This window comes from Oculina patagonica, chromosome 1 (genome assembly GCF_052425735.1).
Source record: "Oculina patagonica isolate OP01 chromosome 1, crgOcupat, whole genome shotgun sequence".
In the NCBI taxonomy this organism is placed as follows: Eukaryota; Metazoa; Cnidaria; class Anthozoa; order Scleractinia; family Oculinidae; genus Oculina; species Oculina patagonica.
Genome location: NC_135758.1, coordinates 28292917 through 28317288, shown reverse-complemented (window position 1 = coordinate 28317288; position 24372 = coordinate 28292917). Strand labels below are relative to the sequence as shown.

The window sequence follows — 24372 nt, the reverse complement described above, 5'->3', positions numbered from 1 at the left end:
CTTGTCAAGGCCAGTTGCCTTTGACTTGTTTAGTTTATTCAAAAGTGAAAGGACCTTATTTGTACTGGTCGGACGGAGCTGGAACCGTTTGTCTGTGCTGGTGAGATGCTTCGCTGCTGCACGCTTTGCACGCGTAGCTCATCTGCCGGGCTTGTTCGTAAAAAAAATACTCTTGTTTGTAAAATTTTCGCGTAAAGCTGTCATTGATCTTCCCAGAAAAAATCTGAAAACATCCATTACAGCAGTGCAACTAGCATATCGCACACAAACTTTTAAAACTCGCAAACGATCGACGATCGACCACAATATGAAGAATCTGCCGTTTGTCCGCGTGCATGGCCGTCAAACTTTCGACGTTTTTAACCAGGGGAGGCACTAGACGAAACTTTTCCTTCCCGAGCAAATTCTTGGCGAACAAGCAAGACAGGTATGGCGAGCGAACTGGCTTTGTGTACATATTTCGTGTGGAACACACCAAAAGGACTGTAGTCAGGCTGGTCGCCGATTGGGCAGAATAATACAAAGGGAATACAAAAGATTTTTCTGCCCAATCAGGAGGCGGTATTCAGAGAGGTTTTTGAACTGGTCTGGTAAGACACTTTCCCCAGGGGCACTTTCAGTCAATACAACTTTTTATATATGCCAATTTTTTTGCGCGCAGTTTCGCGCTATTTTTGACCGCAGTTGTCAGCTACCTTTATCTAGTATACGTAATTTTTCTGACAAATTTCCTGAAAATTAGCTTCTGCATGCACTGCATGCCGTTTGTTTAAAAAGTTGCATAACAGGTGAGGACATCGTCTACCTGGCCAAATAGGTGGGGAAAAATTGGGAGCTGTGATGCAATTTGGTAATATATTAAATGTTAAATATCTATTTTTTGTGTATAGAACAACTGGCCCTTTAAGCTGGAAGCTAAATTTCTCCTTAATTTGTTTTATTGTTTCTCGTAGTGAGAAAGGTATTATTGGCTCACTGGAGAAAATCTACTCCAAGTACGTTTCTAAACTGGAGAGTGAAGATGTACACTCAAGCGGCTGCCCTCTTTGTCACAGAACGTTTGAAAGCAACAGGCAGATTGCTGCTCTTGTAACAGAGGTAACGCATCTTCAGTTGATAATTTCTTTTTTTCATTTCTTTAAAGGGACTATGTCACGGATTTTACCAGAATTTTGAACAGCCAAAATTTATATTTGTGCCGCAGAAAACCTAAAAATAATAGTCCATTTTAATTACAGATTTCTATATTAGAGCACTGAAACTGTTAACGAGCATCTTTGGCTGCGGATGGCTCGGATGGAAACGGATTGCAAATTGAAAAAGTTAGGCAAACGTTTTCAAGTTGTTTATGCGCGTCATCAAAATATCGATATTTATAGCCGTAGCTTGATTTCTATCCGCAAAATTAAGGTTATATATTCCTTTAGACGTTCAAAGATGATGTCTTTTTTGGGTTAAGTTGCCTACCACTAATTTTAGAACAGTTTAGACCACAAATCTGTGAAATCCCCGTGACATAGTCCCTTTAAATCGAAATTTTTTGAAGGTGCTTTTCCCTATAACGATGAAAAAGTGAGAGCATTTTTTTATATGTTAATTTTTTCGTACAACAACAATGAACTGTCAAACTTGGCCGGAATAGTCAGCTTTCCACCAGGGAAAAAAATCGTTTTCCCACTAGGCAGGTGGCATAATGGTTAGTGCGTTGGAATCCGGATCGAGCGGTCCGAGTTCCAGTCCTGTCCGGGACACTGCGTTGTATTCTTGAGCAAAACACTTTACTCCCATACTGCCTTTCCCAAAAGCTTTATTCACCAAGTTCGAAAGATGTTGCTGAGCAAGAAAGCGCTCAGTTACGTTTTTAATTTTCCATACATTCGTCTATATTTTTTTCCCACTAACCGTGTCAATTTGTCGGAAAAATATAGACAAATGTGTAGAAAATTTAAAAGGTAAATGGAGGCTTTCCAGCACAGCCACACCATCCAATCTGGAGAATACAATCCTTTTCATTAGTATCTCAACTTTACGATTCATAAGTTAATCAGAATTTAATTTTTGAAAAAAAAGCCACCGGATTCCCATACAAACACTAAATTCTGACGGCGCTGTCTACCCGTCAAGATGGCGTCGAAAACCGTGTTAAGGCCTTCTTTCCCTTCCATCATAATCACTTTGTTCATCGTTCTGTTGTTTCCTTTGACAGCTGAGGAATAAAATTCGAAGTCTGCCAGAGAAAAGAGTGTCCAATGAAAGGAATCTCTCCAATGAAAAGGAGCGCTATGAACACATTCTTGCACTGGGCCCAGCCAAAAATGATGTGAGTGTTGGTGCAGCGTTTAGCTCAGTAGATTGTTAACTGTAAAGCACTCAAGCGATAAAATAAGGAGGGTGGGAGAGGAGGGGATTTTTAACATTCGCTGCAGTGCAGGCAAACCGTAAAATTCCGGTTGTGAACCTCCATGGTTATAGGCCCATCTAAATGGAAACAAAAAAACATCCAGTTATAAGCTCTTCTTGATATAACTGGATGACAGTACTCAAATGGGCTAAATTTTGTTTTACTTTTACTTTTTTTCTTTTTTTTTTTCATTCGCTTTTAACTTCCCCCCCCCCCCCCCCCAGATATAAGCCCTTCCGTTTATGAGGCCACCCAAAACCCCTTACGAAGTTGTATAAACCCTGGGCTTATAACCAGAATTTTACCGTATTGTAGTCTCATTAGTGTGGTGGTTAATTTTATATGGTGGGATTGTATTTGCTTCTTTTTCTAGTTGGAAAAACTCGAGAACAATGAAATTCCTGACTTTAAATCCAAATTGGAAGAGATTGAAAGAGACGTGCAAACAGTTGAAGAGGAAATCACTGAGGTACGTTGTAAAACAGCCATGAATTGTCCTGTTAAGTAAAATTGAATAAAAGGACTGTTGTTTTGAGAACTCGCTTTTCATTTCTCGCACAAAAGTAAGCTCTAGGTTAGGTATAGAGTTATCTCATTGCAGAAGTGAAAGAGTTCAAGTCGCTTAGAAACTCTGCTGTGAAAAAGCCCTAAAAGATAATGTACGAAAAATGGAGTTAAAAAAGCATGCCGGCAACCGATCACTTCTTTGGCAAGAGAACAAACACTGGATTTTTAAATTCAAACGTTACCAGAAAGTTCTTTTGCCACCAACATACTATATGTTTTTTTCGGTAAGACATCACACTGGCAGGCACTTACCTATTTAATTATCCTGGGAAAGCACTATATTTTCTGCACAAATGGTGACCAAGACGAACTGTGTTTCCGAACGTTTCTTCTTCGACTTCACGACAAATTGCAAATACTTATAGAGAGTGCAATCGCAAGTAAGTGCTTACACAAATTTCAGCGTACGTGGGCTTTCCTTTTGTAATACTTCTTTTATAACATCCTAAATCCGTACTGTATATATGAAGCATATTAGTATTGTAGGTAATGTAGGTAAATTCAAAATTAGGCAGAAAATTTGTAAATTCTGTATTGTTATTTATTGTTACTAGTGTGTAAGCTTGTATTATAAAGAAAATAATGCACACAAAAAAACTGTATAAAAGTAGTGAAAAACTGTAGTTTATAGAAGTATTGTACAGAAAGTAGTGTAGTATCAAGTACTCGGAAAAAAGATTTTCCGAGTTCCCCAACGGGAGTCGAACCCATGACCTTCCAGAATACCGGTTGGACGCTCTAACCACTGAGCTATGGGGGACTCATGGTGAGCGACTCGCTCACCATGAGTCTCCCATAGCTCAGTGGTTAGAGCGTTCCAACCGGTATTCTGGAAGGTCATGGGTTCGACTGCCGTTGGGGAACTCGGAAAATCTTTTTTCCGAGTATTTGACTTGTTTCCACTTCTCCACTTATTTTCATCTTAATACAAGTCACCACTATCATATAGTGTAGTATAATGTATTGTATTGTAAGTAGTATTGTAACTAGTGTATGTTTCTGTGTTGTAAGTAGTGCTCTTTGTGTTGCAATAAAAAAAGTTCTTTTGTCACAGTAAGTTGACATCGCTCGGCCACTGACTAACGAAATATGCCCGTTTTTCTTCAGCTTGAAGATCTTCAGAGTATCACGGAAAGTGAAGAACAAAGTGCTCGACAAATGGAACCAGACATTCGTATGTTGGACAAGTACAAGGCAGAGCTGAAGGAAATTGACACGAAAATATCTTTGCAGCAGTCTAAGCTCCATGGAGTTGGTTAGTCATACTTTTCTAAATGGAACACCATACCAACTACTGCAGTGTAATGCTGATCTTTGAACCGATCGCTTTTCACCTCTTTACGAAGTTGGCAGGTCATGAATTTGACAACGTATCCATTTCATAAATATTAAAGGCTACGTCACGGGGATTCGGTAGTTTTTTGATCAACATTGTACTGAAATTAGTGGTAGGCAACTTAACCCATGCAAAACATTATCTTTGAACGTCTAAAGGAAAATATAACCTTAACTTGCAGATAGAAACCAAACTACGGCTTTAAATATCGAGGTTTTTTTAAGACGCGCGGATACAACTTAAAACATTTAGCCTTAAATTTTCAAGTTATAATCATTTCCATCCAGCCATCCGCAGCCAAAGACGCTTGTTAAGAGTTTCAGTGCTCTGATATAGCAGATTTCAATTGCATTTTATTGCGTTTTCTTTTTCTTTTGGAAAAAGTACATTCTAATTAGTTTGTCACTGTAGTTTTGACTATGTGTTAACTGTTTTCTCTTTAGCTCCTGGTCGTACCATGCAGTCTGTTTCGAACGAAATCGCGGACAGACAAGATCGATCGTAAGTATCGATGTGAACAAATATTAAACCACAACAAGTTCCAACACGCTAGTTTCCAAGTTGCTCTATTTTTCCCCACCCCCTAAAACGAAATGCCCTGAGAATGAGGTTGGCCCCAGTCTCCTCTTGCTAGATCAACATGTGACGTACAGTGTTTTTCTTCATTTCATGGTTTTGCGTATGGTAGGCTTAATTTTTTAAGTTTGAAACACTAATTAAGAACTTTCAATGCTCCTATAATTATTTGATTATCAAGTTAGCCTAATGTCAACCATCGTGGAGCGCCATTTTTGTCATGATTTAAGCGGTTTTTTTAAGGAGTCAGCGTAACAATTTAACCGGCACTAAGTTTACTTTGGCAGTTTACAAAATGTCATTGCTGCGACTTAGGCCACACAGTACGTCATTTTCAATGTTAAGCTAACCATTGCGTGTCTTTCGCGCGTCGCTTTACATTTCATTTGCTGTTTTTTTTTTACAGAGACACTCTCAATAACCACATTGACAGAAAAAGAACTCAGCTAAGCCAGCTGCAGCGACAGCTCAGTGAGCTGGAAACTAACGTGCATGACCTGAAGTCACAAAAGGTATACAAGATGGATCACAAAATACTCCTGCCATATCGATCTAGTTCAATCATGACTAAAAGGGGCAGTGTCAACGAGATTGTGTGATTCTTGAAAATCCAATGAAGGTGTTGGTATTAATTGGTAGCCTGTGTACAGCCGTCCCGTTCCGCTCAAAAAAATCGCATTTTTTTGAGCGGAGCGAAACGGCTGTACACAGGCTAATTAATTGGAAATCCACTAATAGTGGCCTGGCCTTGCTAAAATGTACTGTACTAGTCATTAAAAAGTGGTGTGGCCAATGACATGTAAAAAGAAAGTCCTAAAACGTGATAACGTCGGGCAAACGTTTTCAAGTTTGATAGTGTTGATAGTGAGTGAACCCTCATAATTTTAGCATAGTTTACACAAAAAACGTTGACTTCTCTCAACACTGCCCCTTTAAATGTTGCTAAAATTTGAATTTCTCTAGCTCCGACTGAAAGCCCAGTTACAGACGAGAACACACTTGGAGCAACAGAAAGCTGAACTCACCGCAAACAACAGTGCATTTACAAGAGAGATTAAGGTTGGTTGGAAGGTTCATGTGACCATGCGCATAAATTAACACTGACACGCTTTTTTCCCTTCTTAAAATTAATATAGGTCCGCGTTGCGTGCATATGGTTTGTTTTGTAGATTTAATACTGGAACATGACTTTAATCCTTCCATACTTTTACTTATTGAACAGATGTTCCCCGTTATTTTACGACGAAGTAGTGATCTATAGCATTTGTAGTTGCAATTTGTATGTCCAAACTGTGGTAGCTAAAACACGATCAATGAACTGAAGCGCTTCTTCTTATTGTTTTGCTTGTGTTGCAGGAAGCCGAGACGGAACTGACTCCTATTGCTGTGAGTAGCGTTTTCTCTTTTATGAATTAGTAGAATTACCTTTGGATGTGGACCGTTTGTTAAGCTTTTGGTTTAGTATTTCTATTCGCCATTTCCTCAAGACTTTATACCGTCGCTTGCATCTAAGCGTGAACACGAGCCGCCGAAACATGATCTAATTGGGTATCAAACATGGCATGTTTCGTCATGAAACATTGAAGTTTAGCAGACCGACACCGTAACGGCAACTTTCACGCTCAAAATGCTCACCATAAACACTGAGAACAGGTGAAACTTTGCACCAGAAGTGATTCAAGTGAACCTGCAAATGCATATTGACACAGATCAGGATCAATTTGTCGAAGGAAGTCTTGATATCCAATCTTTCCGCCATTTCGAACGTTTCGAAACTGGAATGTGTTGAAGTTTCGGCGCGAAAGTTGCCGTTACGGTCTGCTAAACTTCAAACGTTTGATGATCAATCATGCCACGTTTGATACCCAATTAGATCATGTTTCGGCGGCACGTGTTCACGCTTAGATGCAAGCGACGGTAGATCCTGTAACGAAGCTTAATGACACGGGCAAATATGAACTGTTTAACTCGTGTGATAATTTTGCTCATTTTTCAGGCCAAACTTGAGGAGCTTCAGGCTGAAAAAGAACGCGTTGTCGCTCAGAAGGAAGCTGCAGACGATGAGAATCGAAAGTTGGTCAGTGCACATTGTTTTGTTCTCAAACAATGAAATTTCTCTTTTTTAATCCATTGGAAAATGGTATTGTTTTGAACACAATATGACCGTTCGAACAAATTATTTAACTTGTTTCGTGCTACTGTGGGAAAAAATGAAAGGAAAACAAACGAAAAAACAGCCATGGGTTGTGGTCGTTAACTTGCTTTCGCATCTTTCCACTGTGTGATTTATATTTTCAGAGTGTTTTTAACTTAATTGCTCCATTGTTTATTTTAGTTTTATATTCTTGGCTAAAATTGCCTTGTTAAACGAAGCGCAACAACGAAATTTTTCCAACCTTGCCTATCGATTTCTAGCCACTTAATCAGTCAAGCTCCAGCTGTAGCTGTTTTGTCATTGGTTGTTTATTTTCGCAGCTTAATGAAATCAGGACAAATGGAGACAAAGTGCGTGAAAGGACGGCTGAAATAAGACGGTAAGTGAAGGGTGACGGTGTGTAACATTTATACTGAAAAGAATTTACAAACCGTCAGTATTACCAGAAATAAGATTGTTAACAGACGACGATCACTAAAGATAGTTAATACTTCATGCTCTAGACTGAAAGCAAAAGAAAGGAAGAAGTACTGTTACCGTTTTGTGTTTATGCATATCGTCGCGTAGCAGAGAAGACTAAAACAGAAAGAATCTGATGAGAAAGAAACACAAAGCGCCACCACTCTGAGTCCCTCAGAGTGGTAGTGTACGTAAATCTTGACAGAAATTTGAAAAAGTGGGCTCTTTTATCTTTTTTTTTCCAGCCAAGTTTAAACATTGACCATGTGTTAGCTTATATTTATAGAACATGCCCGCTTAGTGAAGGCCACGATCGTAGAGTCTCTGTGTGGCCAGGGTCATGGGTGAGTGTCCACTTAGAGCCCAGCCAAAGAGGTATCCTAGTGCGGGGCAGGTTACTCGTTGAAAAATAGCCAAGACTTTTTTCCACATAGCAGCATTTATTAAAGGTACAGTTTGAGAAACCTCTTCAATGCGGGCGGTTCACACTCCAAACATCAGTTACTAACATAAATTATGTCCAAGTTTTAAGTTGGGCTGAAACTTTCGCATCCTAGCAGTTTGGCCGTAGTTCGGCTAGTTTTCGGCTCACTGTTTTGGTGAAATGTGCCCAGCTGCACTAATGGTAAGCCATCCACTCGACTTCTCTCTGCCTTGGTCTTTCTAACGATTACAAAGATCAGCAACACTTAACCGAACCGAACGGATCCTTAGTTTTCTGGTAATTCGGCCATAGTTCGGCCATTAACGGCTCACTGTCTCGGTGAAATGTGCCCAGCTGTACTGATGGTGCGTCATCTACTCGACTCCTCTCCTTGCTCTTTTTAACGATTACAAAGATCAGCAACACTAAACCGAACCGAATGGATCCTTACTCTTCCGGCAGCTCGGCCTTAGTTCGGCTATTTAACGGCTCACTGTCCCTGTGAAATGTGCCCAGCTGTACTGATGGTGCGTCATCTACTCGACTTCTCTCGGCCTTCGTCTTGATAACGATTACAAAGATCAACAACACTAAACTGAACTCGTAGCATCTTAGCATGAATGAAACGGCAAACCTTACCCAGATCGAATCCTTCTTGATTTCTAACCCTCTTATAGCGCCAAAGTCGTTTGCAGACAAACAGATTACCAGTGTTAAAGAAACAGCGGTAACCATAGACGAAGTAAAAGCAAAAAGCACAATATTTCTTAGTCTTTTTTGTCTGGAGGAATTGTCCGTCTGTCTTGAAGATCTCAAGTTACGCCAGATTCTATAACCGGCCACGGAGTATCCGACACAAATCAATGTTCCCCAGAGATAGAGGGTCAGATCCGATACAAAACGCCATAATTCTCTGTCTGCGACTAACACCAGCAAATTAAACGTGGCCAGGGTTGTCGTGAAAGCGGCGGTGATGGCGAGTAATACCCAGATATTTTGAAGGCGAGGAGACGCGAGAGTAATCTTGGTCGTCTCGAGTAGAATTAGAAGTAGTATGCTGTACGCCGACAGATTAAACGCCAATGAAAAGCTGTAGAGCATTAATGCGGTACCATACCGTGCCCTGGAAAGCTCGTCTAACAAGAAGGGACTCCAGAGGAAAACGACCGCTTTGAGAACAGCGGCAATGAAGAGCTGGGCTGTCGTAAATCGCCAGTAGGTGCTTTTAGTTGAATATTTCGTTCTCTGGCGGACAAAAACAATAAGACAGTTCAGTGCAAAAATGACATACAACGTCGCAAAAGTGTAGACGTAGAGCTTCCATGCCCAGTGATTCAAAAGTTCTTTAGCATTTGAAGATACCGAAGGTATTGTTGTAGAATCAGTAAAAGTCAGTGTAGTTAGCGTCGAGGTCTGGTTTTGATTCATTTCGCTGCCAGCGACAATAAGCGAATGTCTAGAACTATTGTAATGATATTATTTCTGTTGCGCGTGCATAATTCATGTAAATATGTTAAAGCAGTGTGCATTGCCTATTGAAGTAGATTGACATATTACAAAAACAAACTTCCAAAATGTCAGGTAAAAGATAGATAGATGACAAAGTTGTCTTAATAAATTTGATAATGTAAATTTGATGTCTAGCATGATAAAAACTAAACTTAATGCAAGCTAAACTTAAATTAATGCGTACTCATAAATAGCCGTTTAGACGTCTCTGGGTTGTTTATACAAAGATTAAGTGGTTTGTGTTCAATTGTTCTTTTTTATTGTTCACAGGTATTTGAAATTGGTTTTTATTATTGGTAGTGTTTTTATTTTCCAATAAGTCAAATAAACGAAGACGTTTAAAATTGTTGCATAAAGGTTTAAAACTCTAAAAATATATTCTTAGGATATGTTTTTTCCGTAGAAATTTAAAGTGTATTGCGACTGCGTAGGCCGGTCTAGGTTGTACATGTAGTAAGACAGTATTTTAATATGAGGTGATATTAAGGTTACAGTCAGACCCCGCTAATTCGAATTCGGTTATTTCGAATTCCTCGTTATTTCGAGCTAAACCCCATTTCCCTTGGATTTGCCCTTCAGTCATTTACTATCGGCTATTTCAAACTATTTTTTTTTTACTTCTCCTGACAGTTACATCGCGAAATTAAAATGAGGAATGGGCCAAACGTTTAGGAAAAAATAAAATAATTTTGGCTTGCTGTAGAGAATGCTCAAGGGTTTGCGTTGTTTATTTGCAGTTTGAAGTGAAATTGACTTTTCAGAAAGCAAAAACCATAATATAAGGAGACAATTATTTGCTTTCAAAATTTTCAATTTCACATTTGCAACAGAGTGTTTTAAACCCATGGTTCTTTACCTCTGCAGAAATATACCTTTTTAATTCACAAATACAAAAGATAGGAATATAATTGACTTTCTTTTATAAGGATTTAAGGTTGTTAATTGCATATTTAATAACCATGAAAAGATGGTTAATAATGAATATTCAGACGTTATAAAATTATAATTAGCAGGCCTTGTGCAATTTTGTGCTTAAACTAAATATTTAACTTTTCTAATTTACTGAAATAACTTGCCACGGTTCGACTGAAGAAACATTTCTAATTACTTCGTTTGAAGTTAGCAAAACATTTTTTTTCTCCCTCCCATGGCTTAGGCGAAGTAATAAACCTACTTAAACTGACATAAATTCAAAGGGTTCTTTATTTTTTTTTTCTTCAATTAAGGAGGTTTAAGCTACAATGGTGCTATAGTCCTCATTTTGTCTCCAAAAAATACTGGCTGAATATTTTAAATTTAATTAAAAATGAGCCCTTTCAGCATGAAAGAAAAGTAAGACGTCATTATTCTTTTATGCCGACAAGTTTACAAAGTGTGTTTACGAAAGGAAAAGAATAATTGTCTGACAAATAAATATTCGTCTGAGGCCCCGTCCACATTAATCTGGATAAATTGGAAAGCGGAGAAATTTGAAAACGCGGTATCAAATATTTTCCGTCCACACTAGTCCAGATAAATTTGAAAAAGCATCTATTTTGGTCAAAAACCGATAAATTGCGTTTTCAAATACCCACTTTCAAGAGCGTTTTCGAAAAGCTTCGTTTTTACATTGTCTTCTGTCCACACAAAAACGCAAAGGCGCCGTTTGCAAATTAATCCACTTTGAAGAGCGTTTTCGAAAGGTTCCGTTTTCGGTGGACAATTTATACGGATCAGTGGGGATGGTTGGCCAAACTGGAGAAAAAAAGATGCGTTTTTAAATTTATCCGGATTAGTGTGGACGGGGCCTCGCACACTGACGCGGGTAAATTTGAAAACGCATCTTTTTTTTCTCCGGTTAGGCCAACCGTCCACACTGAAACGGCGTTTTCGGTCACCGAAAACGGGGCTTTTCAAAAACGCTCACCAATGAAGCGTATCGTTTTCAAATTTAGCCGGGTTAATGTGGACGGAAAACATTTGAGACGGCGTTTTCAAATTTCTCTGTTGACAAATTTATCCGGAGTAGTGTGGACGGGGCCTGAGTCTACGAAAACGAGGCTTATGAGATAACAACATAGCGAAGTATATATTAAGTACGCGCTTTTTATTTACATATTAAAAACCTTTATAAGAGTGTATGTTGAGACTAAAGGCCAAAATATTTAGAATATGCTACGAACTTATACAAGGCTGAAATTTAAGCACATTTTTTCCATTTGTCGTGACCTTATTGACAAAAGTATATGGACAGTGTTCAAAACCTTCCTGGAATTAAAATTGCCATCACTAAAAGTGACGAGGACGAGCGAGTCTCGGAATAATTTTTTGCAATACTGCCTTGTTGTCAAAATGGAAAAATTGTAACAACATTTTAAAGCTTAAATATGAGGGCCTCAACCGAAGTGTAGACGACTTTATAAAAAGAGCAAAAAGAGAGTGAAAATGTTACAGTGTGACTAATCCAACCAAGGCCACCCAAGCAAATTCTTACAAATTGACCAATAGTGTTTGCATTTAAAAAAAATAAAATGGTCACAAATTTATTGCTTCTGTAGCATGTAGCTGGGGTAGATCCACAATTTGTGGGAAATCTTCTCGTTTATCAACATGCAATGTTTCGTTCCCAATTTTGCTCAAATTTTGTCGGGTGACCTTGGTTGGAGTAGTCACTGTAAGGTTTTCAATGCATAAAGACTGTGTAGTCAGAGTTGATTTGAATGGAATCTAAACATTCTCATATTTAAATAGTAGATAGCTTGCGATTTAGGTAAAAATATAAACATGTTACCAACTTGTAACAAAGCGTTCTAAACGACTCTTAAACAATCTTTTACTTTTTACGTTTTGTTTATTGATTCCCTGCTTACCTACGAACTTTAGGTTGTGAATTTATCGTGGGCTACGTCACTTTTGTTCTGGGGTGTTACGTGACATGCTATCACAATGCTTCATTATCGGGGCGTTGGTTTACATATTGTATTGTCTTCATTTACATTCATTTGGTTCATACGATCGCCTCTTCTCCAAAAAAATACTCAATTACTAATGTCGATAAGCGTTTGTAAGGGTTGGCTTGTCATGTTATTGTCTTAATATTATACCAGCTGGTGCTCAGATTTTTGTAAGCTTTTTATTTTTCGTTATTTTGCTTGTATACTGATTTATTATCAAGTAACTTTGATTGAAAAGTCATAATAAAGAGTGTCGTGCACGGCTCGTGTTGACACACCCCAAAAGTGGCTGCTTGGCTTATCACATGATAAATGTTTCTATTCGGTAAAGCGGGGCAGTGAACTAGAATATAATAAGTATTGTTTTGTGATGGCTAAAAAATTAGGCATGAATAGCGCTACGTTCTCGCTTGTGTTTTGCGTGGAAGCCTTAGGATTATATTTCAGCGGTCGCTGTTACAACATTGCCATTTTCTGTTAATTTTACTGAATTTTGCATTTTACTACTCAGCATTTCATCCTCGCAGTTTTCTTTCAGTGGTTTTTCGTCCGTGAATGTCCCTAGCTGCACTGTGGGAGCATCATCCACAGAACTTTTCCCAGACTTCGTTCGAATGACAATTCCAAAGATCAAAACCACAATCGCAAACTTGCAGCACTCTAACAAAAACATGATTGCATACCTGCTCCAAATTGTCTTTGCAGTAATTTTTAAATGTGCAAAGATACCGTAATCGCTAGCAGCTAAACAGACGTGCAGAATTAAAGTCGCTGCATTGATGCAGGGCGCTAGGAAGACTAGCTTCGTGATATTTTTCAGTCTTCGTTCCCCTGAAGATTTTCCGATCTGTCGCGAGGACCTCAGGTTCTTCCACATTCTGTGTCCCGCCACAACGTAGCCCACACAAATCAGTGCACCCCAGATAAAGACGGCCACATATGACACAAAGGACCAAAACTCTCTGTCTGTATACAGAACAAGGAGGTTAAATGTAAGCATAACCGACGTCAGAAGAGCTGTAATAGCGAGCAACACCCAAATGTTCTGTAGCCGCGGAGGGGCCAGTGTCGTCTTGGTCGTTTCTAGTAATATGAGAAGCAAGATGCTGAACGCAGACAGAATCAAAGCCATGGAGCAACAGTCTATGAGCAGCGCTATGGCGTATATTTCCATTGATGCTTCGTGTAGTGAAATCGGGGCCCAAAGGAGTGCAACTACTTGCAGAGTTGCTGCAACGAAAAGCTGGACCGTTGTGAAGCGACCGTGAACGTTTCGACTCCTAGAAGGCTGCGTGCATTGGCGAACGATGATAACGAAACAGCTCAGGGCGAAAATACCGAACAAAATAGCGAACGTGTATGCGTAGAACTCCCAAGCCCAGTGATCGAGCAATTTTCGTAACGTGGACGGAGTGGATCTAATGGATGGATGCATTGTAAGCGAATGTAACGTCGAACTCTCGTTCTGTTGCATATTTCAGCGTTTTCTGTTTGATAACACTTTCTCGACTGCTCAACAATCTGTACAAACCAAACTGTTTTCTCTTATGTTAAATCGTTTTTACATGCAGATGTTGCATCACCATTGTTTTGGGGCGTAATTGCGTTTTATTTGTCTTTCTTGTCTTGTATAGGCCCGAGAGACATAAATTTTTTCCTTGTGTCAACAATAGCCTGTTTTAACTTTAGATAATAGATAAAAGGAGCCTTAAGCTATTATAAATATTAATGAGATATCTTTCGTTTAAACTGGCGCGTTTCAATACGAATTAATAACGAAAGGCCTTTTTCAAGCGCATTTTATATAGATAAGCTCTTGCTGTTTGCTTTTTTGTCAGTAACTTTTAATACGTTGAATTGTGTATGCGTGATTGTTGCGTTTAATGTAAATGGCTCGTTTGTTAATCTTGACAGTGATTGTAGGAAATTTTTTCATTGAAAGTAGCGGTTCCCTGGTTACCAGCCCCCCGCACTTCCAAGGCTCACGCGAAGCTTAAACGGCGTGTCGTTAAAATAATCGTGTTTTACACACGGCAAATGAAATGGTGACCCGAGCTTTCAAACGTCTTTTACTACTGTTGTATAAGTGGCTTTTAAAGTTGTTCGCCTTGGAGGAGTGCGAAAGTAATATTAACAAAGATTGAGTAAAGCTTTCTAAAGTAGATTGACAGTAATGTTAGTACAGATGGAGCAGATGGCGTTTATTGTCAGGTTTTTAAATTGGTTCGCGTTAAATTAAAGGGGCTCTTTCACACCATTGAAATTAAAACTGAAAGTATTTTTGTAACGTTGACATATATGAAGGATACAGACAGAACTGCATTTTGCGGACAGAATAATATAATTCGAATTTTTACGGCCAGTTTTGAACTAACCGTACCCCAAATTCGCCTTTTTGCCGTGTTGGCAATTTTTTCTAAATTGATGGCATGCAACTTGACACTCATTCCCAGTAGGTTTAGCTCAATTCTGCTCGTAAATTAGCGTTTTATGCCTGCTGGCAACGCTCAAAAAAATTAGCGTTGTCTGTTCAAAGTTCTGCTCCCGCAACGACATTCTACTCGGTTCAGCTGTCCGCCAAATTGAAAATATTTTTTTGTAGGACGATGTGAACACTTCAATGTTTTAAATTCCGCTGAGATTATATACAGTAGAACCCCGATAACTCGAACTCGGATAACTCGAACAACCCCGCTAACTCGAACAAACTTCCATTTCCCTTGGATTTGACCCCACTTTTCAGTCATTTTTACTCGGTTAACTCGAACTCGGATAATTCGAAAACCCCGCTAACTCGAACTAAATTTCGTTTCCTTTGATTCAAATTTGGGTCAAATTTTCCCCGATAACTCGAATTCCGGTTCTTGCAACTCGCCACGGTTGCCCATTGATTAGAGGAACGAACAGATCACGTATTTGACAGCCATTTTCCACTCTTATCATAAGAATGTGTAGTCGTGTTAGAGTTTCTGACGAGATAAGTTCAATTGCACTGTACTAAAGATTGCAGAGATGAAAACCAGTAAACTATCAATTATTAACTTGGCATATTAAATATTCAATCGACCTCGATAACTCGAAACCCCGCTAACTCGAACTGCTTTTCGTTTCCCTTCAGAGTTCGAGTTACCGGGGTCTTACTGTATGTTCTGTAAGCGCAGTCGTGAGCGCGTTATGCTTATGCTATGCAATGTGAGATGCGAAGCACAAGGAATTGTCGATTCCTTGTAGTTTTGATTTTTTTTATATGTATTTTCTAAGATTTTAGATACTTTTTTTTTCTAAATTTGCCCAGCAAATTCTGCTCGAAAATGCGGAATTCTGCCGGCAGAGTGCCCGCTGTCGAAAAAAGTGAATTATGCTCGAAATTCTGCCGGCAAAATTTACCCAAGCTTTAATTTCAGTCAAAGTCATTTATTTTTCTTTTCTAGAAAAAGTAGGATATCTACGGTTAACAACAGAGATGATCGTCTAAAAGTGTTGTTTGTGAGCCTAGCCAAGGATATAACTTCGTTGAAATTTTTTAACTGCATACGCCTCTATGTTCATGGCTAAATAAGCTGTCCATTGGTGTGTCTGCTAGCTCAGAATATCAATTTAACTGGCACAAGGAAAGAAGGAAATAAACGCAGTTTACAACGAGCTGTGCGTAGTTTAAGCAGTTTGGGAAGAGAACGTTTTCCAAGAAATGTAATATTGAGGCTGAAAATAACCACTTGTCATTGGGATTTGCAGGATCGTTTGTTTATCTAGCATGAACTATGATTGGTCAATGGTTTCCAAAGGGACCCGTCGACCAATCTTAGCTCGCGTTAATTACCCCAACGATCCCAGCGTGGTGTATGCTGGCGCAAAGTTTTCACGCAGTTTCTTTATTGGAGGGGCAGACTGTTGAAGGAAATTTTAAACTCTTTTTTTTTTTTTTTAAGGTATGTGAATCAGGGAGGGAACACAGCTTTACAAGACAACGAGGCTCGTTTGAAAGAACTTGAAGGTAGAGCAGAGAAACTGAAGAAAGAGAAAGACGCTGTGTCTAATGAAATTGATAAATTGAAGAACGACATCTCCAAGCAGCAGGTTTGTCCTTTTATTTTTGTTGCCGATTTCAGTAGTCTTTAGTAAGAGTCGTATCTTCAAACGGTTGTTTTCCTGTTTTAAGGTTCGAACTTAATAACAGTTAAAAGTTTTTTCTCCGTTTTCTTTATTTATTTATTCTATTTTATCAGTTATTTTCTTTATACTGCCAATCCGCGAATCTGCAGGGAATGCTATCCTTTTTAATGCCCACTAAATGCCCGCTTAAAAAGTTACACATCTCGCCCTTTGTCAGTTTTCTGTGAGCGATAGTCAACTGGGCTCGCCAGGTAAGGGGTGGAATGAAGTCATGCCACGGTAAAGACTGTTTCACACGTACGACGCATGCTCAAGTGCAAGCGATGTTCACACGTCAACTAAAACGCGATCAAGGCCTTCTTCAAGATGGCGGTCGAGACGACGTCCTGTTTAAATTTAGCCGTAGGGGCATGACACAAGTATTCTTGAGTTTGCCTTTTCCTGGTTTATACGTGAACACACGAGCGTTTGCGTTTGCTTTACCTTTTTAGCTTTTGCGTCGCAGAACACTAATAAGGTAACCTTAAATAGTAAGAGATTAAGGAAAATTGTTATACGTATTGCGAGCCATTAGAGAGATTAAGCTTGACGTTATACGGCAAACGCGAGCTTGCCTTTCATTCTGTTACCTTTTTTTGTCGAATTCCAAAAGAATCCCTTATGAAAATAGGGGAAAAATCCCACATTCACAACAAGCAAAGAACTGCTCATTTCCGCGTACGAACGGCAGACGGCAGAAGTTGAATTTTTGCCGTTCGCAACTGGTAAAATCTGTGACATAGTCTTATTAAATGGTAGAGATTGAGGAAAATTGATAAACGTCATGCTCAACCTCTCTATTTTCTTAGGTTATGCAAATGTTAAATTCTCCAAAGGGGAGAATATAGAGAATATACGATAAACAGTAAGGGGAATTCCGTTGCTGATCTTGATAGATACGCGCTCGTGAACTTGAAGACAATATTCAGCTGAAGAGTACTCAAGAAGAAATCCAGAATATTGACAAAAAGATAGCAGATGTTAAAAGGGAACTGAGCAAGTTTGGCGAGCACCAGGACCTTGTCAGGTGAGAGAATTGATAGGCTTGCTTGCTTGTTCTTAATTTCTGAGAACAACACATTGAAGTATCTGCGACTGATCGACGACGTTTTCTTTTGCAAATGAATTTGCAGTTGAATCTCGATAACTCGAACCCCCTCAATAACTCGAACCTTTTTCGATTTCTCACGAAGGTTCAAGTTATCGGGATTCATCTGTGGTACATTTAACTAAAGTCGGCGTAGATGAGGTTGTATTGAAGAAGCGGGGACAAATTCTTTGTTGAGTCTAGATGATGGGGGCTGTAATACCTGTTGAAGACTTTAAAGTCTTTTTTGGCCTTTAGGTCTCAGAGATTCATGCTTGTTCAAGTTGTTCTCGCGACCTATCCCTTAATACAGATCGGTTTGAAATGATGTACCTTCATATTTTTTCGCAATAATCTCTATCGATTCAGTTTGTTTGTGAATTGTCAGTGTCTTTGAAAGGGAAGATGGGAAATTAATCGTTGTGGCGAGCGTTCCCAATAAAGTCTAGGATCGCTGACCAGGGCTCGGCGATCAAGCAAAGGTGGTGAGCAACCTTGTTCGAAAAAAGACTTAAGGAAATTTTAGTTTTCCCATTAGATAAAGTCTCTTTCGGTCACAAGTTCTAAACGTATGATGCGTTTAAATAATTATTAGAATTGATTGAGCTTCAATCATAGTGTGGCTAACTGGACAATTTCTCGTAAGTGCTTTTGTTTTTATTTCAGTGAGAGACAGGAATTGCAACAGCAATCTGACGAATTAAGGAAAGAGGTAGGTTGTAAATGTCGTTTTTGCTCTCTTTGTTTCAGTGGCAGACGCTTGTTCAGTCGTAAACCCGTTCAGTTATATAAAACTGTGGATCTTCTCTGACTAAGAAAATAGAGAAAACTTATGTGCTAATGTGAATGAGCTAAATTGTGAATGAGCTAAATTGTTTCAATTTTTAATAAAACTACTGCAAGAGTGCTTTCCATGTAAATTTAGACGTTTTCTGATCAGCGGATAATTATGAGATTGGAATGGTGTCTGTGGTTGAATTAATCTTACTTAACCAATATACCAAGCAAAAACCAACAGACAGACAGACAGAAAGACAGACAGACAGACAGACAGACAGACAGACAGACAGGCAGGCAGGCAGACAGACAGACAGACAGACAGACAGACAGACAGACAGACAGGGGCAGACAGACAGGCAGAGAGACAGACAGACAGACCGTTGGTTGTGTACGGCCTCACAAGTGCTTTGCGAATATCCACTCACATGCGGATGTTTACGCGTTGGCTTTAGAAAGCGCACCACCAAGGGAGACTGGCAGGATACGAAGAGGACGTGAGGCGATGCAAGAGGGAATTACAAAGTTCGTTGTACAGAGAAGCTGATGAGAAACACAGGCAAAAAGTCATCGCCTTGAAGGCAAGTTAAACAAGGAAATGTATGGTTATAGGTCAAAATATACTATTAATGATATCAAAATATCCCTGACATGTTGGCCGTTACCAAAAATAAGAGCAGATCTAATTAGACGGAAACGGCCGTGGGAAGAAAAGTCAGGGAGCCTTGCTTATCCCCCCTTGTTTGAGCAAGAAAAGACCCACCTTTATTCGAGGCCATTTTCTTTTTTGAAGTGAGTGGCACATCCTCACTTTCCCCCCCACACCCCTCCCGTGACACTCATCCCATAGATTCGAATTGTGAAGCGCATTGATCACGAGCTTTGTAAACGTGCGCTATATAAGCACCCATATCATCATCATCATCATCACTTTTAATCGCCTTGGATCCGTCACTGAAAAATAGCGTGGTCACGAAAACAGGTTAATTTGTAAGAGTGTCTACAACAAGCAAGTTTGCTTATGCTGTAAGTGTTTCCTTTTATTAATTACAAGTCTTGAAACCTACTGTTGTTTTTGTAGACAACTGAAATGGCAAATTCAGATCTTGAGAAGTACTACAAGGCTCTTGACAGGTATGGGTTGACAAGTGGCCGGGTGGACCTAGGTGCTGGTTTAGGCACCAGTCTCTTCGGAGGTGTTGGGTCAAAACTCACCACCGCAATTATTTTCTTCCGTATTCTAAATAGCTATACTCTGTTTTTGTATTCTATTTTATTAAGGCATCCCTACTTCGATTTGTTTCAATTTTGTATCCTTCATTATCATTATAACCTAGGTTTCAAAATCTTGCTCAATTTATTGCGGCAAGACGTAAAGAATTTTTAAACCGTAATTGTACTTACAGTGGCCATAACTAAATAAATCAGCTTTATTTATCTACATTTCACGAATGAGTACAACACAGTTGATCGTACAAGCCGAGTTTTCAGCTGCGGAGCGTGTATAGTCCATTAGTTCCACCTATCATCTCCCATTTTTTATCCCAACACTAATGTATCTGTCACTGGTTTATTTCAGGGCCATTATGCGATTTCATGCTATGAAGATGGCGGAGATCAATAAAATCATTAAAGAGTATTGGATCAATACGTACAAAGGCAATGGTAAGATCGTACATTCTAAAGCCCGGGCCAAACGAGGATGAGAGTTAATGAGAGTTGACTCTCATGAGAGTTTTTGTCAACTGTCATCGACTATCATCAACTCGGGCCAAACGAGAACGAGAGTCCGTCAAACTCTCATCGCTCTCGTGAAAATTTGAGCACGTTCAAAGTCGATGAGAGCGCATGAGAGCTCCATGCCAAACGAGAACGAGAGTTTGAACTCTCATCACTCTCATCCTCGTTTGGCCCGGGCTTAACGGTATCAGTGCCTAGTCTTGTTTCACAGTCGATTTTAAATCCACTTTCTTCTTGGGTGTCACTAAAAAACATCTGGAAAATTCACTTTTAGAATTTAATTCCTCAAGTTGTGTTTTTTAGTTAGCTGAAAATTAAAAGAACTGACTGGTCAACGTTCCCTTCCTTGAAGCTATTAAATTCATTTTTAGGCTTTATGAGAGAGTTGGGCGGAGTGTCAACCTCATTCCCAGGGTTTTTTCCCTTGGTAATTTGGAACAAGGGAAAAGCCCTGGGAACGAGGTTGGTGGAGAGTTGTACGGGCGGGCGAATTTCAAATCAAAAATCAGCTAGCGCATGGTAGATTTGATGTTGAAGATATGAACGGGGAAGTCGTAAATATCTAGTTACATCTAAATAATAGTTTGCATGTTAAGAAACTAGTCTAAATTTAGACTATAACATCATGACGGGAGTGGGGATTAAAGGGGGCGAGAAGGGTGCTGATAGAAAAATTCTAAGCTATAAAGGGGGACTTTTACTGTCACGGTAATTTGTGATTGTCGATCGTTTGTGATCTGTTTCTGTAGATATCGACACCATTGAAATTCGTTCAGATGAGGATGATGGAAGCGGAGCGATAAAAGCACGACGAACGTATAACTACAGGGTTAGTAGTCTCTCTTGAATTGTTCTTGTCGTCCTTTTTGTAACTAATGTCTGAGATGGCCCTTTCTTTTCCTCCCCCAATGTCGGGGGGTTTTAATAAACCCATGAGCGTTGAACCCAAATAATTCCTGAGCGTTGACTGTTAGTGAGATTCGACTGTAAAAAAAGGTTTACCGTTGTTTTTTTTTTTCACATATCGGAGAAACGCAAGTGGGCCCTACAAGTCTCTTCGTAATGCACTCACCTTTATATTCTGTTCTCTCTAGGTGGTCATGGTAAAGGGTGACACGGTCCTGGACATGAGAGGACGCTGTAGCGCTGGACAGAAGGTGTGTTTGCTTGAGAGGTTGTCAATATGCTATAAGCAATGACAATTAAACTGCACCCTTTAAAATGCAAAGCGTCGGGGCTCGAATAAGTGATTTGAATCACCAAAACATTTTTTTGTCAGGAGTTTGTTTAAACAATCACTTCTCCCTCTCCCGGCCTCCAAAAAAAAATACAAACAAATAAGAACCTCGAAAACTGCGCCTCAGAATGGCACCATAAGTATATACTTTGTTGCTCAGGAATTAGTCTGCCTATGACCCCGCTCTCCGGTCTAAGTTACTTCTCACAATATAATCAAAACGCTTCATTCCCTGAAAAAATAGATGAAATCGTTTATTCGTTGGTTGTCTTTTTTTCTCTTTTTTCTTTCATACAGGTTCTAGCGTCGTTGATTATCAGATTAGCTCTTGCAGAAACATTCTGTCTTAACTGCGGTATATTAACTCTTGACGAACCGACCACAAATTTGGATGAAGACAACATCGAGAGTCTGGCTAACCAGTTAGCTTCGTAAGTTATGATTTGTTTGTTTAGTTGTTTGTATTGCTTGCTTGTTTGTTTGTGTAAACCCACTGTTATTTATCGTCATCAGGGTTATTAAGATATAACGAGTGCTTCGAAAAACAGTTGTCTCTTCTGGTGGTGAATATTTTTCCTTCGTCTTTTTATATAATTCGAATTATTAATTTAGGCCGCTTGGCGGCCCTAGTATAATTCTCATTTTCATCTTCATTTGTTTTAATGTATGCTCTTTGGCATCCATTATACCCACTTGTGTATAATTAGTCTTGTTCTAGCGTTAATAGGCCATTTCCGAGTTACCCTTTGCCTCTGTTTCAAAGTGAGTCTACGTGCGAAACCATTCATATGAAAATAAGTTTCACCTACAGGTCCATTTTCATGCAAATCAAACTCATTTTCATTTGAATGGTTTCGCACTTAGACGCGTTTTGAAACAGAGGCAAAGGGTAACTCGAAAACGGCCTATTTCTGCATCGTCCAGTAAGATGGCAAGAGCGCCAAAAACACCGACGAAACCACTGACGGAATACAAGCCTGTACCCAGACTATTGCGGACTCTTAACACGTGTCCTGTACATTTTTGCGTCTCCTTTTAACCTATCTTTTGCGATAACATGCACTTTAAAACGATATGTGCTGTGTAAATGAGTGCTAGGTCTGTGCAATTCACTTATCTGTTACATGTACTCGTGAATCTTTTTTTCAGAGTTATTAGAACGAGACAACTCCAGAGGAACTTCCAACTGGTAGTCATCACTCATGACGAAGAGTTTGTGGAAAACCTTGGCCGAAGCGACTTTGTAGACTATTACTTCAGGATTTACAAGGACGAAAGGTGATATATTATGTCCATTCTATGATAGCTATCTATCAATATGTTGACATTCCTTTGTTCCCTGTTTTTGTTTCCCCCTTGTCCTTTAGAAGCAGAAATTGCCCGACTCGCTTCCCGATTTAACTCAATTAAGATATTGAAGGGACTATATGAAAAATCGTATACATCCATTTTTATTCAAAGTCATATATACAAACAATGTACATAAATTCGAAAGAGGGAGTTAAGAGGTTAGTCCTATTGATAAAACTTCCCTAAAATATTTGAACTTCGGGTGAAAACAACTAACACATTAAAGTGAGAAGATACATGAAGGCCTATCTCAGTTATGTACGCAAATGAAGCAATAGCGAAACTAACACCTGAAATTTGCCTCTTTTTTGCAGTGGGTTTTCAAAGATAGTAAAACAGAGTGTAGCTGCATTGCACCGAGAAGAATCGCTCCTGGAATGACTTCCAGTTCCTTTCTTAAATTACTGTTGGCACTTATGAGACAGCTCTTCGCCTAAGAGGATATCAGACCTTGCACAAAGAGAAAACGTTTATACCTGTTGCTGTTAAAAAGTTAATGTTTTGAAAAAAAATAAATAATTGAAAAAATAAACAAGTCTTGAAAGAAACAGTGTACAAAGATCTTTACTGGTTAATCCCGCTCTTTACGGTCCCCCTTTTCCCGCTATTAACGACTGTCGTTGTAAAGGCATTTATGTCAGTAAACATGAGGTGACAAGCCATGGGGACAACATCTCTTTTCTCTCCGCGTGAAGGCGGGAACAAAAGTAATCTAATAATCAATTCTGATCAGTTTTAATGTAACGTGGTGATTGCCCCTTCGTGTCAACTGTCCGTGCGAAAAAACAACAATAACAAACACAACAATCCTAGAGCGTATCTCAGTTACCGCGTTCGACTTCTCAAGAAGTAGTAATTTACTTTATTTGACAATCCAGCGATACTTATATTAAATATTACAACTTTACAATGACAACCACAGAACGCATCATCCATGCAGCAGCCCATTGCCTTTGGTTTAATGCAGTAGTCTGGCTTGTTTGGTGTGGTCGTTGGTGTTCAGTTTGAACAAACTATTTCATAATATGATAAGGGTTTTTTATGTACAATATGATTTTCAACTTGAAGGAAAATGCAAAATAATGGTTTTCGAGGTTGGAAAAAAATGATAGACCGAAAATAAACAAGGATAGTTACAGCAAAGAAAGATTAAAGTCGATTACGCACGATAAACCGGAAAAAATGGCCGGTGTTTCAAGGTGCTCCATCAGTGACATAGCTCCTTTAAGGAGGGTAATCTATTTTGCCAAAGAAGTTTTTGCCTCTTCAATCCTATTAGATTAAACATGCCCAATATTGGACCAGTTCAACACTTTACAAATGTATATATTTAAGGTGAATTGATTGAGTTCAATTCAACCCTTACTTTCAATAGCCTGCGAATACAGCCGCCTCTCATTCGCGTCCCGCAACGAAGAGCGAAACGCGAATTAGAGGCGGCTGTATTCGCAATCTATACTTTCAACTGTGATATTCATATCCCATACTCAAGTATTTTGCCCTTATAACATGGACATTACGAGTCCCAAACGATTTTGGGCTAGCGATGTACTCACCTTAATAAACTGTTCGCCTAGGTGGCAGTACCTCGAGACAAACGGCGCTTGAAGTGCTCAGCCAGCAAGAAAACGGCGCGAATAGTTGAACGTTTCCGCAGTTCTGATTGGCT

At 39.3% G+C, this 24372-nt stretch overlaps 2 protein-coding genes across 3 annotated transcripts in view; one reads left to right on the top strand and one right to left on the bottom strand.

The window, feature by feature from the left end:
• LOC144662068 (DNA repair protein RAD50-like) overlaps positions 1–23246 on the top strand; it is a 44244-nt gene extending 20998 nt beyond the window's left edge. For both annotated transcript variants that reach the window (XM_078522803.1, XM_078522808.1), the window contains exons 23-43: positions 954–1098; positions 2207–2320; positions 2775–2870; positions 4076–4223; positions 4748–4805; positions 5287–5392; positions 5844–5939; positions 6237–6266; positions 6877–6957; positions 7356–7414; positions 16290–16437; positions 17409–17539; positions 18266–18311; positions 18832–18957; positions 19458–19510; positions 19956–20041; positions 20866–20945; positions 21211–21273; positions 21651–21784; positions 22503–22631; positions 23018–23246. In XM_078522803.1, coding sequence (XP_078378929.1) covers positions 954–1098; positions 2207–2320; positions 2775–2870; positions 4076–4223; positions 4748–4805; positions 5287–5392; positions 5844–5939; positions 6237–6266; positions 6877–6957; positions 7356–7414; positions 16290–16437; positions 17409–17539; positions 18266–18311; positions 18832–18957; positions 19458–19510; positions 19956–20041; positions 20866–20945; positions 21211–21273; positions 21651–21784; positions 22503–22631; positions 23018–23084 — 1996 coding nt within the window. In that variant the 3' untranslated portion in view covers positions 23085–23246. The remainder of the gene's footprint in view (positions 1–953; positions 1099–2206; positions 2321–2774; positions 2871–4075; positions 4224–4747; positions 4806–5286; positions 5393–5843; positions 5940–6236; positions 6267–6876; positions 6958–7355; positions 7415–16289; positions 16438–17408; positions 17540–18265; positions 18312–18831; positions 18958–19457; positions 19511–19955; positions 20042–20865; positions 20946–21210; positions 21274–21650; positions 21785–22502; positions 22632–23017) is intronic.
• LOC144649575 (uncharacterized) lies at positions 12537–15710 on the bottom strand. The gene has a single exon (XM_078509090.1). The coding sequence runs from the start codon at positions 13832–13834 to the stop codon at positions 12797–12799; it is 1038 nt and encodes a 345-aa protein (XP_078365216.1). The 5' UTR covers positions 13835–15710; the 3' UTR covers positions 12537–12796.
• Positions 23247–24372: the final 1126 nt, after the last annotated feature.

Bases quoted from the DNA above. Each gene is read 5' to 3' on its own strand.
- LOC144649575 (XM_078509090.1), bottom strand. From the start codon at position 13,834: ATGCAACAGAACGAGAGTTCGACGTTACATTCGCTTACAATGCATCCA.